The sequence below is a fragment of the Drosophila hydei genome, unplaced genomic scaffold (assembly GCF_003285905.1).
Source record: "Drosophila hydei strain 15085-1641.00,03,60 unplaced genomic scaffold, DhydRS2 tig00000149-arrow-pilon, whole genome shotgun sequence".
Taxonomy (NCBI): domain Eukaryota; kingdom Metazoa; phylum Arthropoda; class Insecta; order Diptera; family Drosophilidae; genus Drosophila; species Drosophila hydei.
In genome coordinates, this window is record NW_022045678.1 from 3,968,440 (window position 1) to 3,988,354 (window position 19,915).

A 19,915-nucleotide genomic window follows, 5' to 3' on the forward strand; every position below is an offset into this window, starting at 1 on the left:
ATTCTAAGAAAAAGTACATTTTAATAAAGGTATATTTCAAATATGTTGATATTTGTTGTATGACTTACAAAAATCATTTAATTTATCAAATGGTTCCAATTCTGAACAAGAAACTGAGATTCAGCTACGAACTATTCGAATGATGTTGCCACATAGTTAAAAGCAATATGCGATTTCAAATAAAATCCCATTGAAATAATATGATAATTAAGACATCAAACACAAATGCAGCTTATGTTTCACACCAATTTAGTTAACAAATTTATGAAACTAATTTTTAACATCCATAATCTATTATAGAATATTATTAATTAAATATTTTAAATAAAATTTTAATTAGTTCAAGCTTCTCTTGAAAAGTTTTATCATAGTTGGGAAAAACAGGTTTCGGTTTTGAAAGAGTTTCTCTGCATATTTTGATTATACTTGATTTTGCAAATAATAAATAAGAATTTCTGATTCTAGCCGGATACACTGAAAAATAGTTATATTTATATATTGTAATAAAACATATACCCTAAGCCAATTTTTCGAAATGTTTTAGGTAGTTAAAGGCATTGCCTATGCCCAGTAGAGCTACAAGTCCTGCTCCGGCTTCACAAATGGCGTCTGCGACTTTTGACTGCAGAAGATTTTGTGTTTGTGATTTTTTGTTCGTTCATATTTTATTTTATTAAGCAAAAAGGAAATTGTGGAAGTAAACAGTGACTGCAAACACACATACCCACACACACACACACACACTCATCGAAATATACTCGCTTACATAGAGACGAGTAGGTGAGGCGTATGAGCTCCCCTGGCCTACGCCCTCTCTTATTGCCCCGCCCGCTCTGCCTGGCAATGTCATATGAACGCCCCATTATTTACTTAACGTAAGTTAAACATGCGCCTGTTCCCTCCTCCAGAGCACGAAATGCTGTTTTAGAAAGGTTGGCAAAAAAACGGGAACGAGAGGGAGACGAAAAAAGAAACAAACAGAAATGTTCATAAAGCGGGGCTGAAGCGATTCAGCGAGGGAGGGTGAGCAGGACTTTGGGGCTGTAGAGAAGCAGGGAGCATTGGCTAACCTTACCTGCCAGCAGAGGCAGCCTAGTCAAAGAGCTGTCGTCGATTCTAAGCGCCCGGCACCGTCCCCTTGAGCCATAGCTGGAGCATCTCCAAGCTCCCCACCCACCGCTTCAGGAGTATGGCAAACAAACCGCCATGAAATATGCAGCAGGCAGTCCGAACAAAAAATGATTTATGTGGACGCCATGAAAAACAACGAATAAACGAACAAACCAACAACCGAACAACCGAACAACCAACAGCAACAGCAACAATAACAATAACAACATCAACTGATTTCTCAACTTGGCTCCAAGCCCAAGGCCCAACTTTTTTTCTTTTAAAATGTATTTTCATTTGTTGTTTTGGCCTAGCAATGAAAAATGCGCGGATTGCCCCAAAAAGGCATCTGCTCAAGGAAGAAGAATCCGCCGAGGCTTAGAAATCTGAGAAGTGCTTTTGCCCCATCCCAAAGCTGGGCGGGTAAACAATATAAAAAAATATGTATTCCTATGAGCAGAACTAAATTAGTTTTAGTTTGCTTAGTTCTGGAATTCAGGCTGATCCATTAGAGCTAAAGACTTGGGATGTAGTTCTTATAGCTCTGGTCAATTAGAATAAGCTCCTTTAGCAATAAAATGTCTATAGGTTACTAATTATATTATATATATATATATATTATATTTAAAATTTTATAGGTCCGTGTATAGCTCGCGCATGCGATTGATCGATAGCTGCTCACGTTGTATTGTTATCGATTAAAAACACGATCGAATTGGATTCTCTTTTTTTTTTTTTAAAGCTAGATACAAGCTAAGTATAATATTAAAAACGCAGATAGAACTTTGGTAAGGCTATCTCCAGGTCGCTCAAGTTAAATTTATTAAATAAGCTGTAAAGAGTTCTATTAGCTCGATCGGAATGCTTTGGAAATGCTGTCCAACTACTTTGATATATATGATATATAGAGCTAGTGACGTAGCGCAGCAGTAATTTAGTAGTAGTAATTTAGTTATGTCCGAGAGTAGAGTAAATATTTAGGTCCAAAAATTATGGCTTGTTAGAGTTGAGTTTAATGAAACGATAATTAGTTATGAATTCGAGTATGGAAACACTTACGGGGTCCAGTGGAAAGGAAGAAAACGGAAGCTTGGTACTGGATAATGTCAGTAAAATGCTAAAATCAAGCAGACAGCAAATGATTTTTAGGTAGAGCACTAAAAAATTTTATATTTGTCTGTCACACAGATGTCCAATGTGAGTTGGGCTGCCTACAACGCTTTTCGCTGTGATCTGGCCAAGGTGCAGAAGACTTTCAGTAGCTGCACTCAGACGGAGTTCACCGAGGAGGTTGGCACAATAACCGAATTGCAGTTGGGCTGCAAGTTCCCAGCCAGAGCTCCAGCTCAACAAGACAATGGACAAAACTAATAGAGACGCCACCGAACCATTGCCACACTGCTCGACAGGGTCTGCCAGGCAAACTAAAGCCATCGAGTTCAAAAAGTCAATAACAATTCTATTCAATGCCAAGGAAGAACATGCTGTCCTTCGACTAAGCCAGTCGGACACAACCTTTGAGCGGAGTCCGAGCACTTTGTTGAGGGGTGCCAACCTCTTGCGGAGCAGCAAGTCAGTGCAAATAACGCCCAAGTCGGCTGCCGTTGAACACGTAGCAACGGATATTTCAGAATCTGCTACGACAGTATTGCCAGCTGCTTCGCGAACCTCGACTACATCAGCACTCAATTACAATGGCAGCGAATCCACCATTGGAAGCGCCGAGCTGACTGTGACTGATTCCCATTCCTCGGGCTATACGACGGAGACCAGCTATCGCACAGCCACAGCTGGCAGTATTTATAGCCTGGGTAATTCCACTTATCAGCGTATACGACGTCATAATGTGGAAAACTATATACGTGAGATACATGTAGGTGTGGAAGCCAACGCAACAGAGGCACAAGTTCAGGCAATACGCGACGATCTGCGCGATCTGCTAAGCAACGAGGTAGATCTGATCCATGAGACATCTGGTGGGAGCAGGCGAGCCGTTTATCTAATTGCCTATCAATATATGTAGGCTGTATATCAAATATAAAATTCTAAATTATAAATTCAGTAAAACGAACTAGCATTTGCTTGTCTTTGCTGCACACCTTTGGATCAGCTGAGGAAAAGGCCTTCTCTGAGAGTTCGTCTACTGTTTTGCCGGAGTAACGAGTAATATCCACACCAGCAGCAAGGTGTTTCCTTTCTGAAATCTTGGTGCGTGCACTTGTCTGATCTTCATTTTACCTGTTGCCTCTGGTCTACCTCTTGCCCATTAATCTAAGTCTGAATAGCAAATATATAATTTCTAAATTTCTAGTCAAACCAGTTCCAGTTGTGCTCATAGCCGATCTTGACATCATTCGCTTGTTGACATTATGACAAATTACGTGCGCAAAAGGCAACAAAATGCAACCCCCGCCGGAAGGATGTCAAGGAAGGAAGCAAGCAAGCCAAAGCGATACGCTTAAGCATTAGTAGGGTGCTGGCTGGCTGGCTGGCTGGCTGGCTAGGAGGGTGAGCCCCTTGCGACGTTAATAGGAAAGCCACACAAGAACAACTAACGAACGGCACGCGGCGGACAGCGGGCGGGCGAGTGGACGGACGGTCGAGTGAGCGACAAGTGCGCTAGCCCACAGTATGAGGGTTGAGGTGGCAGAGAGGTTTGTTTGCCCAAAACTAAGTGCACGGGCCGTAGGCAAGTGGAAATGACAAACATATTTACACAATTTTTGACAGGCTCAAACCCCATATATATATATGGCCAAGGAGCTGCGAACGGGTGAAACCAAACACCCGTGGGTGCAGCGAGCTACCCACACCTCCTACTCGACTACACTGCAAACAGAGCAACCCAAACTCGATAAATATGTTTATGTGCAAATAACAAAATATTTGTCGATTGCCGGTTACTTCAACTGCTCGGCTGGGCGTGGCATAGGCAGTGACAGCGACAGGGGTAAGACTCGAGGTTGGGGTTGAGGGTGCTTCACTTGGGAAGCACCGCAAGCGCATAATTCAATTTTTCTGCTCGTTTTGCACGACGCTCAACGAACGCCGCTCAACTCCGCTGGGATGTGCTGCAGCATCTAGCCAGGTCTTTGCACTGCTTTGCTCTGCTCTGATCTGCTCTGCCTGGATATTAGCGCCACGTGTCCTATGCGAAGTCGCCTATGCGGTTTTATGGCATGGCCCTGTTATTTATTTGTTTGTAATTACGCGTGCTCTAAACAAAATCCCGGCGCACTTGAAAAACGCGCCCAGTGCCAATAACAATTGCAGCCTTGCAGCATGCTCTTTTTTCAATGCTGCGACACGTGCTCGAAATGGAGGCTGGAGAAGCCAAAAGCGCTCCTTCTTTTGGTAGAAGGAGTAGCAGCTGCAGCTGCAGCTTCTAGGTATTCCCAGCGCATTAGCAACAATGGCTGAGATGCTAAGCCATTTGGTCATTGTCAACAATTTTGGGACTTTGGCTTTGTCTTGTCTCCACATCATATCCAGCTCGAAGCGCGTGTCCTTCGATGTTATCCTCCGTGTGTCAGTTGTCAACATTTTGGACTGGCTTTTAGCTGCGGCCTTAGCTTGTCAATTGATTTGCGTGGGATCACGCCACGACATGTGATGCACGAATCGAAATCATAATTTGTGTTGGGGTTGCTCTGAATGTCTTCCAGCTGGATTTCCCATATAGACAAGCGACAATGACAGCACGGAGCTAAGCTCTGAAGAGTATAAAATAACATGCATCGAGTTTTGGTAACAATCATGAAACATGAAGCGAAACAGAATAATAATCAAAATTGAGCCGTGGGTTATATGCTTTGAATTGCTTGCTCGACTATTTGACACAGGAATTAAAGTCAAGTGGGCTCCTTCCGACCTTCTGCCCGCCTTCTTTCCGTTTGCCTTGAATCACATTTCACACAACTTGTTTCGACACATTTTTTTTATTTAATATTGGATATGGTAACTATTTTCAATTAATAAATTTGGGCAGAAGACATTTAAGTAAAATAAAAACGTACTTAAATAAAAGAATAAAAAAGTCAAGAGACTCAAGAGACAAGAGACCTTCGACTGCCCCTCTATCTATGCAAATATGTAACTCGCTTTGAAAAAGTAAAGACTAGAAATTATAAACTCACATTCCTTTTCCTGATACCCTTATATATCACTTCCAAAAAGAGAAACAATACTAAAACGTTTGCAGCTTAACGTGGAGAACGATAGCCCCTAGTCGGAAACTCCCAACTCAGGCCGCTTACAGCCTGTATATATAAATGAGTGTTTATATAAGAAACAGTCTTTGAATATCGAGCTCTCAAGTTCATAGTTAAGCAAAGCATTAGATTAGTACAGAGTGATTAACTTAGCAATTGCTGTTCTGCCCTTTCTAGCTTCAATCTATATAAACTTCTATGAATCATAAATCTCTACTTCTGCTTCCTCTGTTCTGCTTTCGTACATGGCATATTGAGTTGAGAAAAATCCTTCTTTTTAATTTCAGCAATTATATTATTAATTTCAGCAGCCGAAACAGCATAGGAAATGAGCGAAAATTAACGAACGCATTAATGCGGTTAGGGCAAGCCGTTATGCTTAATTGAAAAACACTTATGCGGCGTAGTGGGGAAGGCGATTCGATACAAGTCAGGGCAACCGCACTTCTGTGCCCAACTGCCACAGGTGCCACACACATCGTGTGCTATTTATGCAGACGTAAGCCAGCTGATGATACGCTTTCATCAGCAATCAACACTTTAGCCACATTTTCATCTGTTGCCTGGCAAATCACAAAATCACAAAACAACAGCGAAAAACTAGGCATAATTAAAAGCATAAATAAATAACTGACAGTTACGGAGAGATAGAGAGAAGCAAGAGCTGAAAAATATTAGACAAGACAGGTGCAAGAGCCATAGGCAAATTGCGGATGACGAGTTGGCTTGGCCACTGGACCCAAGAGCTGAGAGCTAAGACCTGAGCCCTTGGCAACTGAGAATCAAAGCTGTTGCTACTCACCCTCGAGCGCTCGATTCCTTGATATTAAAGCCAACACAAATTCTGGATTTGGGTCATCGTGATCACCGACTCCAACCGCAGCATGTTGTTGATGATGGCTGTGCTGACCAGCGAGCAGGTGCGATGCCTGCGGCGTGGGCGGCAATTGTTGCTGCTGCTGCTGATGGATGTGTTGTTGCAGTTGCTGTTGCTGTTGCTGTTGATGATTATCCATGACTGACAGCTGCTGCTGCAGATGCTGTGGATGTGGGTGCGGATGCGGATGCGGATGCGGATGAGGATGCTGTTGGTGCAATGGCGGTGGCGGTTTCAGCGTTTGCATCATCTCTAAAGCCAGTTGCATGCACGCTCACAACAACAACAACAACAACAACCAACGGCAAGAAATCAATGCCGAAAATCGATGACTATTTTTATTTGCAACTATTATTTAAATGTTGTAATCACAAGCTTGTCGGTGTAGCTAATCCAATATGCCTCTGTTTGAGTTGGGGCAGCTCGTCACACGTGCCGTATGCGCAATAATTTAAGTTTATGTGACGCACTAGCGAGCAGGCACTTTGCTTGGCACAATTTTACAGAAGCCTGATCAATTGGAGCGGCATGCCCTGCAGTTGATAAATATATATATATATATTTAAATACAAATAATAAACTAAACACCGATATTTAGTATCTAGAGACACACGCGCGGCGAGCGCGATCCAACCTGGCGAAGAGGCGGAAATGTTAAGTCACGCGGCGGAGGTTGTTTTGTTATATTCCATAAAGTTAGGCAGACGGCACTGCCTTATAGATAGAGCCAGATTGGATCGCTCGGTTGGTTGGTTCGTTGGTTGGTTGACTGTTTGAGCACTGCCACTGGCACTGGCACTGTGGCAAAGCGCCGTTGCCATCGCCGTCGCCGTCGCCGTCGCCGTTGCCGTGACTCTCCTCGGTTTCTTATCAGGCAAACGAAACGCACGGCGGTTTTTCTTTGGTTTTTGGTACTTCGGTTCGATTGTGTAGACGAGGAAACAAGTGTGTGTATGTGTGTGTGTTGTGTGTGTATTCTTAGACTATACTCGATGCCTTTCTATATCAATTTGGACTCTTATGTGTGTAGAGTCAGCTTCAAGTGTCTGCTTCGCAATATAGTTACAAAAACAATTTCAATATAAACGAACGAACATGGCAAATAACTCGAGCTTGTTTCCCTATAATGTAGGGAGCATGTTTTCTTCTTCTTTTTCCCCAAGTTGGGTACACAAACAGAACATGAACAATGCCTATCTGCTTATTGCGTAATTATGCATCAATAGTCGAGAGACGCCAGCTACTGAAATTATAATAAACTAAACATTGTTTCCAAGTCGCTAGAAATTAAACACTACAAATGTATTTACCACGTCAATTTGCATAAAAATGCTAAAATATGCGCCGTTGTTCTGGCTAATTAACAGCTTAACTGCATTTGGACTTAAAAAAATGAACTTTACTGTTTTCGCAGCTATTATTATTTTCATTTACAATATTTAGCAATATCCTTTATTTTTGTTTTATTATTTTTTATTCTTAGCAAATTTATTGTAATTTTGCAATTAGCTGATTTTCTTCACTCAATTAGGCTGAATTTTAAACGCGTGCTGTTTGTTTTTCACTTTAATTTCGATTTCAATTCAATATTCACTCGAACGCCATTTTGCGACGGCAATTGGCAAACGCGACGGAAGGCAGCGACAAAATGGCGTCGGCGACGACGGCGGCGGCACAGCAGAGCTTAACGGCATGACAGTGCACGGCACGGCAACACTGGCAGAAGCTAACGGACGCCTGCTGCGTTGTTTGTTAGGTATGTATGTTTTTTTTTTTGTATTTTTTTGTTGCTGCTATTTGTGGCACTCGGGCTGCATTTTTTGCGCACTTTTTGACGCTTTTGTTGCCGTTGTCGCTGCTGCTGCATCTGCGACTCGCGTTATTGTTGCAGCTCTTCTTGTTGTTGTGTGAGCTTTTTTATTTGACTTTTACGATACTTTTTATGCCGTTTGCCTTTTTGTGTGTGCTAGCTGGTGTGCGTGTGCCTGTGTGTGTTTATGTGTGTTTGTGTGTTTACCAATTGATCTTAATGTGACACAAATGATATGGTAAAATGCAGGCAGCCAGGCTAGCGAGCAACTCAACAATGGCGACAGCGACAGCGACAGGGACAGCGGCAGGAACAGCAACAGCAACAGCAACGGCAACAGCGACGTCGTCGACAATTTTTATGCTGTTTTTAGTATGCGCACTGTTATGCTTAACTTGGCCGTCGCCCCTCCTCCCCTGGGTTGGCCAGCAGTTAACAGTTGGCTTGCCCTATACCTATATCTATGTAATCTATGCCCGTTCCGTTTCCGTTCTCGTTCTTGTTCGTTATGCAGGCGGCATTACAATATTTTGTGAAACCTAAAAGTTTTAGCAGAAAAGTTTTTTCTCTTAAGAATTTTCGAGTAATAACTGCAAAAAAGCGCTGCGGCAGCGCCAACAACAACAGCAACAACAGCAGCAAAACTGAAACGAGCCAACGCCTGGCGACACCTTCGCTGTGGCCCCAAAACAACAGTCAACAGCACTTAAAAGTCAGCGACGGCAATGGCATAGCACAAATATGAGAAACTTAACTCAAAAGTCCAAGTCAATACGCGCGGTCAACACAAAAACAACAAAAGCAATAAGAAGAGGAAGAGGAAAAGGAAGAGGAAGAAGCAGAGACAGAAGAAGAACGGCAACAACAACAGCAGCAGCAGCAGCAGCAACTGCGAGAGTAGCTCGCGCTGCCTGCCTGCTCGCCTTCCAGGCCGCAACAAGCACCGCCCCTTTATATTGAAAACATTGGAAATCGTTGATAACAACAAAAGCAGCAACAACAGCTATTGCCCCGCCACGGTTGGCATTTGGTCATGCGCAAGAATCCGTTATCTTATCGCCAGCGACGCCATTAAACTGGAATTGGAAAGTTCCGTTGGCTGGGCTGGGTTGGGTAGGTGATTGTACAAGGGTTAACGGCATTCCAGCGGCTGCGCAGTACAGCGTGCGCAGAGCGGCCAGGCCAGTCAATCATTATTTTGTTTCCAGCTCGAACACCCTGTGCGCCAAAGCACTACGTGTACCCTGTATTCATGTCGAGCGACAGAGAGTGCTTACCGTCTATTAGAGTATTGGAAAAATCTAAAGTAAATATTTTGAGCAATTCAACTCACAACTTGTTCTTATATTTATCTTTACAAAATTATGCAAAACTCGAATTCGTTTAGTTAACTCAGTTAATATTGTACAGGGTATTTGTGAGTCGAGTAGCACCGCTTTCTACTGTCTGTCTGCCTAGTTTTCCAATAGCGGGTGTTTCCTGCTGGCCAACCCAACCGCCCATCCGTCTGCCTGGCATTTTGTTTTCGCATTTATTTATGAGACGCTTAGAACGCGCCAAGCGCCAAGCGCCAAGCGCTTTGACCCAAACCACAATATGATGGACTTTAGTGGAGGACAACAGCTGGTGGTCATATCATACCGAGCAGCCCAGCAAGAGAACGCCTTTTAATATACGGATCACACGGAGCACAGGGGTATTCAATAGTTGCATTTATTACATCTAACTTCAACTACTATAAGCGCCAGCAATTTGCTCATCCACAAAATATTTGATGCCAATGCAAAATATACGAAATATATTCTGTTGTTTATCAGCTGAGGAGTTTATCAGTTGGGAGTTACTTAAGTCACTTCGAATTCTTTTGATCGTAAATAAATTCAGAAAATATTAAATGAATTAAAGGAGAGAGATATTGGCTTAAATATTGGCCCACTCAACTCTAATTATCCTTAAAGACAAATTAAGGCCAGTTTTTTATTCTTGAAAAACATATATATAGCCTTTGTCTTATGTTTTGTCAATTATGAATCTCCTAAGTTGCATGTATCTAACTGAATGACTGATAATCGAGGACTGCAAAGGGTATATTGGTTTCGTATATAATTATCTCTGTGTAGCCCAGTCAGAGGAACACGCTGATAATATTTAAAATTCTACGTCTGATCGTCAAATGACGACATTCAGGATATTTCAAATTTATATTATAATCATATTATTGCGATAATGAAGAAGAAGATGATATTAATAATAATAATCATGATTATGATGAAATTGATAAGATTGTCGATATTTAACCTAATTATGATAATGATCATTCTAGCAATAATGATTATAAGAAACAGAATCGAGCTAATTGATGAATGAAAAATGATGTTCTTCATAGTCAAGTAAGATAGTAGCATTTGCCAAGTCTTTTGTGTTAATAAGACAATTGCCATATGTGATAATAATAGGACCGCACTAAAAGAGTTGAACCTCTGTAATATTTCGTGACCATTTAAACATTTAAGCAAGAAAAACAAGTTTTAATAGAAATATGGAGACAAGCCTATGTCGGAATAATTATGGCTATTAATGCGTTACACACTTTATGCAAAAAAAAAAAAAAAAAACAAAAAGAAAAAATTAAGAAAAGAAAAGTATTAAGCTCTTTAACGAATGTAAAAGAGTATATTGGTTTTTATATTGGTTCGTCTGACGGCTTCTTTGGCTGTCCATATGCTGCTTTTGAGGCAAGTGATCTGACTTGACTTGACTTAGTTCTGCCAGTTATATAGTGCATATATCTGCGCTCCTCGGAGTCATACACAGTGCTGAGACTCAACTCTCAAAATGCAACAAATAAATTACTGAAAATGCCATCTGATGATATACCAAATAAAAACATCAACTAGTTTTCCAACTGCCACAATCTTGACCTCTTCCACAGAGCCACGCCCACTGGCAATACCAAGAATATTGATCTCAGAACAAAATTTAGCACTTTTGGAGCATAGGCGAGTATTATGTTAGAGCTTGTTAGAACATTGATTTGACGAAGTTGGAGGATCAAGTCTTCAATGACGTGCCCCAAACCTCATTTCTCACACTGCAATTTAGCAACAACGGAACCAAATGGAAGCGTGACCCTGAAAATTGTAGGGCAGACCAAAAACAATGCGAAATTGTGAAATGCATTGACCGATTGAAGCGGCCCAGTCTTCTGATGATGATGATGATGATGATGATGATGATGATGATGCTGATGCACCACGAGTTCCCAGTTCAAGCGCGCGCTTACAAAATAGACGAAAATCTATTGACAGTGACTGTGACTTTCAAAATTTCGAGCATGCTTGAATGACTGGGCGGAACTGGGCAGGTGTTTATACAGCTGGCCGGGGGAGGGGCAGGGGAGGCGGGAAATGTTATGCATCTGAAAACGATTTGGAGGGACATTTTGCCAAAGTGACGACAGCTAAGACAAGGTAATGGTTATTATAAACCGGATTGTAATAACAATGGATCATTCATTAAATACACTGAAAGAAATCTTTGTCAATGGCGAATAACTGAAAGGAAAAGTTAAGAACTTATAGGTGAATGTAGATGAATTTAAAGAGATCATTATAATGCTCTGATAACTCTAAATTATTTTGAGCCGTTAGACAATAACAACACAACAACCACAACATTTCGTTCAGTGTACCCACTTCTTCAGCCCATTATTACATACATACAAATATCGGGGCAGTCTAATCGCTTTATTATTACATATTAAATTTTATAATTATAATTTCCAACTCTTTCAAATTTGTTGCAGTGTATGACCTTAATATTATAATTATTATATTATTATATTATATTATAATTATTATGACCTATAAAATAGTGTGAAGTGCAGTCAGTTCAGTCAGAAGTCGAATATCAAAATTTCATTTACTCTGCATAGACACGCCACAAAATTTCTTGCAGTGTAGTCGCTTTATCAGACAATTAAACGCATTTCATTAAATTTTCTTCCACGATTTTCATGTTATTTTTGTTTTTATTTTATTATGTGTGTGTGTGCGCGCTGATGTCGATGTTGGTGTTGGCTATGAACTTGTCTTAATGTCGTTACAGAGTTACGAGTTACATAAATCTCGCCAATGATAACGAAAAACTAGCTGGCTGTGCACATTTTTACACATACTATGCGAGTGGCTGGCTCATCCAAAAAGTATTGTTTGAAAGTTTTGACCGACTGCGACGCGAGCTTGATCGAGTCTTTGACATGTCGCAGCGAGTTTCATTTCTCGATTCGAATGTCAACGGTGAACAAGTGCAAAAGTCTGACGACGCAGCAAACCAGCAGAGACTCTCATACATACGGACATACATATACACAGATCAGAGGATATACAACTACTGATATATACACACACTTACGGACTCTCTATACAGAGTGTTGTTCACAATGGACTTTGGTGAATTTCGCGAATTTGGTCACGCTTCCATTGAGTTCATAATCAACTACTTGAGCAGCATACGTGAGAGGTGTGTGTGTGTGTGTGTGTGCATCGTGGGTGCGTGTGTGTGATGTCCTTTTCAAGCAATTTGTTACCTTCACAGAAATGTGCTATCCAGCGTGTTGCCCTACGATGTCATCAATCAGCTGCCCAGGCAAATACCAGAACAACCCGAGCACTGGCGACGAATACTTGAAGATCTGGAACACATTATCCTACCCGGATTGACCCACTGGCAGTCGCCCTACTTTAATGCCTTCTATCCCTCGTCCACATCTGCTGGCTCCATAATAGGAGAGCTGCTTATAGCGGGCATCGGAGTTTTGGGCTTTAGTTGGGTAAGTCAAAAATGGCAACAGAAAATGTTTATAGCTATTGAAATGTGGTAAGAAGTTTAGAAAAAATACAATTATTAAATACAAATATTTGTGTCTACGTTCGAAAACCCTTAAATGTAATCATTTCTTCTCTTAATTAATCTAAATTAATTTCAAATTTGTAAAAGAAATAAGTGTTCAGTTTTAAGTAATCTCTGTTTAGGACAAAAAAAAGATTTCTTTTATGTAAAACTTCTCATGCATGAACATTAGTTGATGTGGTTCGCAAACTTTTGTAATTGTTAAGCAGACGGCTAGATGCTGGAGCTGTGGGTTCTCGAGTGATCCAAAAATGTTCTTCCTATATAGAGTAATCAAAGCACTAAGTGTATATATATATATATACCGATATTGCATTGACTTCTAAATAAGTTTTTTGTTGGCAACATTTTGTATAACTTCCATTTGTTTTCAATTATATGTTATAAGAAGACGTATAAAAAAATGAAATGCAAAGTAAGCATAATATTAATAACTAAAAACCACAATCTCTTAATGTAATCAATTACTAAAACTAAATATTTGGGGCATACAAATTATGCTCTTAGCTCTAAAACTATGGAAAACACACGCGAGTCATCAGGATAGAAAACCCTTCACGTTCTCCGTGAATGATGAATATTGTCTATTTTATTCGAGCTAAAGTCCTGTAATTGTGTTTCTTATGGAGATGATATATACATATAATAATTCCAACAATTATATAACTTAAAAATTTGCAGACTCTCTTTATATTGAGCATAAACCACGAGTGAATTAAAAAAAAAAAAAACAAAATTACCATTTCACTTTGTCAGAGAGTATTAAAAGTTAATAAAATAAAATAAACTGTCATAACTTTAACTTTGTATAAATTGAAAATAGGGTATAATGGTTTTGTGCAAATTTATAAAGGCGGAGAGGCAACTCTATGGCAATCAAAAATATTGGTCTGTTCGTACGAAACCATAAAGACCATAGACTTCAAATTATTAATATATATATTATTGTATATCGTTCCTAGTAGAACCTTCTTCTATCTTTTGATAACTCATCCTATTCTAATATTCATATCCTAACTACCAATCAAATATGATATTTTGCTTTGCAACATAAGCGCTACAGGCTCTAAGTACTTAATATTTTACCCAAATTTTAAGCATACATTTATTAAAAATAGTGGAGTAGTAAAAATAGGATAAGCACATTTCACAAATAAACTTTAAAAATTCTTAAATATTGTATATCTACAACTAAAGTTGTTTCGAAACTTCCCATAGTATGCGAATGCATATTTGCATGAATTCAGAAGCTCTGCTATTGAGTTATTACAATAAAATACGCAGGTATTTCAAATTCATTAACTTCAATATAGAAATATAAAAATAACGCAGTTAAGGTGTTACTCAATGAGGTGTCATTCTGTTATTTGGAAGAGATAATATTAAGAGCAGCGTTGTGAAAGTAAACTAAAGAGAAACCTGTTGAGCACAGTTGTTAACAAATGCAACAAAGTGAGAACGAAAAGCTAACAATTGTAAATGGGAATGTGGGAACAGACTGTAACTGGGAACAGATGTCAAAGCCGAACTGGGCTTGAGATTAGTAAAGAAAATCAGACCTTTTTTTAGTAAAGCCATATAAATTTTTAAGAATTACTTTATTTGTTATATGTATGTAAACTGTCAGTAAAATATATTTATTTACATGCAAAAATGCAAATATCAGAAGAGCAACCAAATAAAAACTTGTTGGTTCTGAGCGTAGCTAAGAGTGGCTGGGAACAGTTGACAACCGGTCGCTAAGAAACGAAATAAATCAACTGAGAAGAGTTCTGACCAAATGGCAATAAGTCGCAACTAAGTGCTTACGTTTTGCTTCTGCAAATGACTTTCGAGCTGAAAAAATAAATTCTAATTGCATGTGTAATTTATTATACTTTAAAGTAAATGGCAGAACAAAGGCCAGAGTGTTGAGAACAATAATAAGACCAATTGGAATCAGTCACCAAACCAATTGAGAACAGTTGAAAATGACCGTTAAAAGTGAAAAATAAATTACAAATTCCATTATGAAAAGCATAATTATTTCGGATGTGTGCTTTGGACTATTTTTGTTGTCATAGCTAAGTAGGTTAGTCAACGACTTTTTCATAGAGATACTATTGATTTTTTGTATTAATATACCTACATACATATATAGCAGCATTTATTCTTTATGGTTTAGTGTCAATATAATTAGAAAGGGAGAGGCATTCTTTAATAGTGTTGCCGGAATTTGAATTTGTTTGGCAGACAATTAGATGAGCCGCTGCCACACGGTTGTGGAGTACTAAATGAGCAGATATCGGGCGGCAACTTCTGGACAATCGACCGCTCGATCGGTTCGTCGGGCAGTATAAAAAGCATTTCGCAGAGGCGCGCTTTAACAGAGTTAAATTCAACCTCGTAGCGAGCAGAGCGTCAAAAAGTGTTGGTGTTGGCCATAGGGTGTAAAGGTGTATCGAGCTTTGTAAACAAAAAAACAAAAAGGCAAACAAACACACACACACACAATACGCGAAAAGTACAAATAGAAACGCACTAAGCATTACAGCGAAAATTTGACATCCAAAACGTGACCCTAATAGCAAAATGGATGCCCAAGCATTTCGCGAATTTGGCAAAGCGGCCGTTGACTTTGTGGCCGATTACTTGGAGAACATCAGAGATCATGATGTGTTGCCCTCCGTAGAACCGGGCTATCTGCTGGATCTGTTGCCCAAGCAAATGCCGGAGACACCTGAAACTTGGAGTGAAGTGTTAAAGGACATCGATCGTGTGATCAAGCCCGGCCTCACGCATTGGCAATCGCCAAATATGCACGCCTACTACCCCACCAGTGTATCCTATCCCTCCATTGTGGGCGAGATGCTGGCCAGTGGCTTCAGCATCATGGGCTTTAGTTGGGTACGTGCAGGTGAAATCTCATATTGTCCAATCACGCTGAATGGCAGCCCTTTGTCTGCATGCGGCAAGTGAAAGCGACAAAGAACTTGACAAACGAGTTGTTAAAGTCGCAAACAAACAAACAAACAAAACAAACTTTTTTATTCATTTCGGGGGACTGGGTCAATCTCTATAAAATTATCTGCATTTACTGAAATGATTAAGCATATTTTTCCCTCCCCACTTGCAGATCTGCAGTCCGGCCTGCACGGAACTTGAAGTCGTTGTCATGGATTGGCTAGCCAAGTTTTTGAATCTGCCGCAGCATTTTCTGCACGAGAACGAGGGACCTGGTGGTGGGGTCATTCAAGGCTCTGCCAGTGAGGCAGTGTTGGTGGCTGTGCTCGCCGCTAGAGAACAGGCAGTGCGACGACTGCGACTCAGTCAGCCAGAGCTGAGCGAGAGTGAGATAAGGGGCAAACTAATTGCCTACTCATCGGACCAGAGCAACAGTTGCATTGAGAAGGCGGGCGTCTTGGCAGCCATGCCTATCAAGCTGCTGCCAGCTGGCGAAGATCTTGTGCTGCGTGGCGATGCACTAAAGCATGCCATTGAGCAAGATGTGGCAGCAGGTCTTATACCAGTCATATGCATAGCTTCGTTAGGTACCACAGGCACATGTGCTTACGATGACATTGAATCTCTGGCCACCATCTGTGAGCAGAATGATGTGTGGCTGCACGTGGATGCTGCATATGCAGGTGGCGCCTTTGCTTTGGAGGAGTGCTCAGAGCTCCGTCGCGGCTTGGAGCGTGTGGACTCGCTTAACTTTAATTTACATAAATTTATGCTAGTCAACTTTGATTGTGCTGCCATGTGGTTGCGCGATGCTAACAAGGTGATTGACAGTTTCAACGTGGATCGCATCTATCTAAAGCACAAGCACGAGGGCCAGACGCAGATTCCAGATTTCCGCCACTGGCAAATTCCATTGGGTCGTCGTTTTCGTGCTCTGAAGGTGTGGATCACATTCCGCACACTTGGAGCTGAGGGGCTGCGTGCTCACATACGCAAGCACATCAGATTGGCTGAACAGTTCGAGGATCTGGTGAAGGCAGACGAACGCTTCGAGTTGATTGCTCCGCGTGCTCTGGGTCTGGTATGCTTCCGGGCGAAGGGTGATAATGAAATCACTTCACAGCTGCTGCAACGCTTGATGGAGCGCAAGAAGATTTACATGGTCAAGGCGGAACATTGTGGGCAACTTTTCTTGCGATTTGCTGTATGCGGCATGGACCCGAAACCTTCGGACATAGAATTTGCCTGGACGGAAATCGAATCACAGCTCACATCGCTGTGCGCAGAGCAACAGGTGAATTCCCGCAAGGCTGGTGAACTATCAGAACTTACACACCATTTAAGTGGATTACATCTAACAAATGAAACACTGCAGCGTTAGCTAAAAATAAGAATACAAAATACTTTATACCACATATATACATATATGCACACAATATTAATAAATAATTTAAATTAGCCTGGTCCCAGCGTTGGCATTGTAATAAAAATATTAGATTTAATAAATGATTACAGGAAAAATTCCTAAGAATGTATAAATTTAAATTTTACCACAGCTAAAACGTCGCATTAATATGGATATTAATATTCGATATGCATTTGCGATATAAGTTATGTGAGTTCGCAGCGCTACCAGACTCGCTAAAATTTAAATAACTAGTTATTGCAGTAAGTATAAAATTAGTAGTATTCTTATTATTATATTATAAAACTATTCATAGTATATTACTAAAAAATAATTTTTCTTTTTCCATATTTTTAGCAACCAACATTTTAAATTTTACCTCAACTCGAATGTCTCCAGCTAAAATCGATATATTTATTCGATTGCATTTGTCATTGAAATTAATGAATGTTATTGAACAGCGTTGCCAGCGTTGAAAAATGTGTGCAGCTGTTTAACTTCGTTAAGGAAAATATAATATGGCACTTAAAATACTCTTTTTAAAATGTACTATATAAACTATATTATTATTTATATTTAATAAACAGTCCCTTATTAAATGTACGGTGAACAAAGCCTTAGTAAGCAAATGAAACGTAACAAGCACTTCATCAGATCATAAATTTGTTGTGGCATAGCAAAGTGTATTTGAGAAATGTTTCAATTTGATAGTTTAGTTGTAAACTCAAAACATAGAACACTCGCACTCATAACGAAATTTTACTGTTTCCGCAGAACAACCAAAAACTGATCAGGCCTGTGGACACTTTGATCTGAAATGGTAAGTTGACTTACTAGACTATTTGTTGCTGTTGCATATTATAAGCCCATCCATAACCATGTTTTCCTTTTTTTTAGTTATGTATAAACTAGCCAACAGGCGCAGCTTATACAATGCAGCGGCACTCCAAGCAGAGCTCACCGGGCTGCAACAAAATGGCAGCAGCCACCATGACTTCAATCATAATCTGGAGTCTGCTAAGCGGAATGCCCAGATTGTCATAATTGGCGGTGGTCTAGCTGGCTTATCAGCGGCCAAACATCTACTATTGAATGGATTTCAAAGTACTCTCGTCCTGGAAGCAACGGAACGCTGTGGAGGTCGCATTAACTCTAAACGCTTTGGCGATACATATTGTGAGTTGGGAGCCAAATGGGTTAACATTAATGGCTCTCACGACTCCATGTACCAGCTATTGCGTAATGCTGAAGGCCTGACAAAGCAGTTGAAGCAGCCCTCACCCGTGAGATATGTACATACTGTGGGTGAGGGTACGCAAGATGAACAGGGCAAAGTGCCAACTGGCATGGTTGAACTAATAGACACGTTGTTTCGAGACTTGTGTCGCGGCTTCAAGGTGCGCGATAAAGTGAAAAGTGGCGGCGATTTGCACTCCTTGGACAATGTCATGTCATATTTTCAATCGGAGAGCGACATGTTAATAGCTACATCCTTTAAGAAGCCAGGCGAACAGGCAATAGCTCGCGAGATATTTCAATCGCTGTTTAAGGACTTCAGTAGCATATTGGGCTGCTGTCTTGAATATGTGAATATCCAACATGTCACCACATGTCCATTGGATCAGGAAGCGAATCCGATTTACGTGCCCACTGGCCTTGACAATGCAGTCAATGCGCTAACCCATGACTTAAACAAACAGCAGCTGCAGACAGGCAAACCTGTTGGCCAGATACAGTGGAAGACGCCGTCAGACTCTCAATTTGTCGGTTGCATAGACGGCAGTTTGTATAGTGCAGATCATATAATCTGTACGCTGCCTTTGGGTGTGCTAAAGAACTTTTCTGGTATCCTATTCAAGCCTATGCTGCCGTTGGACAAGCTTCAAGCCATACACAATCTGGGTTTTGGCAATCCAGTCAAAATCTATCTCTCATATAAGCAGCCCATTGGCCAGTGGCTAAAGTCGAATCTACGTCCATTATGTCCACTAAAGCAATCAAGTCCAACCGCTGACATTGAAGCAACCGATTCAAATCCAAAGCGCAGTTGGACTCGACAGATTGTGGAAGTAACCCAACTACCTAGCAGCAAGCATGTTCTGGAAATACGTATCGGTGGCGGCTACTATGATGAGATTGAGAAATTACCCGATGCGATGGTGCTAGAGCAGTTTACGGCTTTATTGCGAAATTGCTTATGCAATCAGAACGTACCCTATCCACAGGCCATTCTACGTTCTAATTGGAATAGCTCCGCCTGTTTTTTGGGCGGCCGGCCTTACTTCTCTATCAACAGCAGCGTTCGCGATGTGCAGTCATTAGCAGCTCCTCTCGGCGATGCAGCCCCAACGCTACTCTTTGCAGGCGATGCCACTGCAATGCATGGATTTGGAACGATTGACGGAGCACGTTCTAGTGGCATACGGGAGGCGCAGCGGATCATCGACTTTTACAACATGAAGCACAGTGTCTAAACAAACATAAACAAAACTCGTTTTAGAGACTAAACTAGTCAAAATTAATGGTTAATCCAGTCTAGTTAATTAAATATAATTAAGACCATTTAATAAATACAAAAAGCTTATCTTTCCTAAACACTATGTGAAACGCGATTAGATGTGTAAGAAGCAAACATCGACTAATTGAGC

At 40.7% G+C, this 19,915-nt stretch overlaps 3 protein-coding genes across 4 annotated transcripts; all 3 read left to right on the top strand.

Moving 5' to 3' along the window:
- Positions 1 to 2,059: 2,059 nt before the first annotated feature.
- Positions 2,060 to 3,155, top strand: LOC111600262. The gene is made up of 2 exons (XM_023316313.2): positions 2,060 to 2,215; positions 2,299 to 3,155. The coding sequence occupies exon 2, from the start codon at positions 2,468 to 2,470 to the stop codon at positions 3,131 to 3,133; it is 666 nt and encodes a 221-aa protein (XP_023172081.2). The 5' UTR covers positions 2,060 to 2,215; positions 2,299 to 2,467; the 3' UTR covers positions 3,134 to 3,155.
- Positions 3,156 to 12,191: 9,036 nt separating this feature from the next.
- Positions 12,192 to 17,372, top strand: LOC111600249 (3,4-dihydroxyphenylacetaldehyde synthase 2). Of its 2 annotated transcripts, XM_023316293.2 has the most exons (3): positions 12,192 to 12,529; positions 12,605 to 12,839; positions 16,035 to 17,372. In XM_023316293.2, the coding sequence occupies exons 1-3, from the start codon at positions 12,450 to 12,452 to the stop codon at positions 17,241 to 17,243; spliced, it is 1,524 nt and encodes a 507-aa protein (XP_023172061.1). In that variant the 5' UTR covers positions 12,192 to 12,449; the 3' UTR covers positions 17,244 to 17,372. The 2 variants fall into 2 exon arrangements, with proteins under 2 accessions (XP_023172061.1, XP_023172070.1); XM_023316302.2 differs by lacking the exons at positions 12,192 to 12,529; positions 12,605 to 12,839 and adding an exon at positions 15,105 to 15,805.
- Positions 17,373 to 17,915: 543 nt separating this feature from the next.
- Positions 17,916 to 19,758, top strand: LOC111600400 (protein anon-37Cs). The gene is made up of 2 exons (XM_023316483.2): positions 17,916 to 18,087; positions 18,165 to 19,758. Exon 2 carries the CDS (start codon positions 18,167 to 18,169, stop codon positions 19,739 to 19,741), a length of 1,575 nt encoding a protein of 524 aa, XP_023172251.2. The 5' UTR covers positions 17,916 to 18,087; positions 18,165 to 18,166; the 3' UTR covers positions 19,742 to 19,758.
- Positions 19,759 to 19,915: the final 157 nt, after the last annotated feature.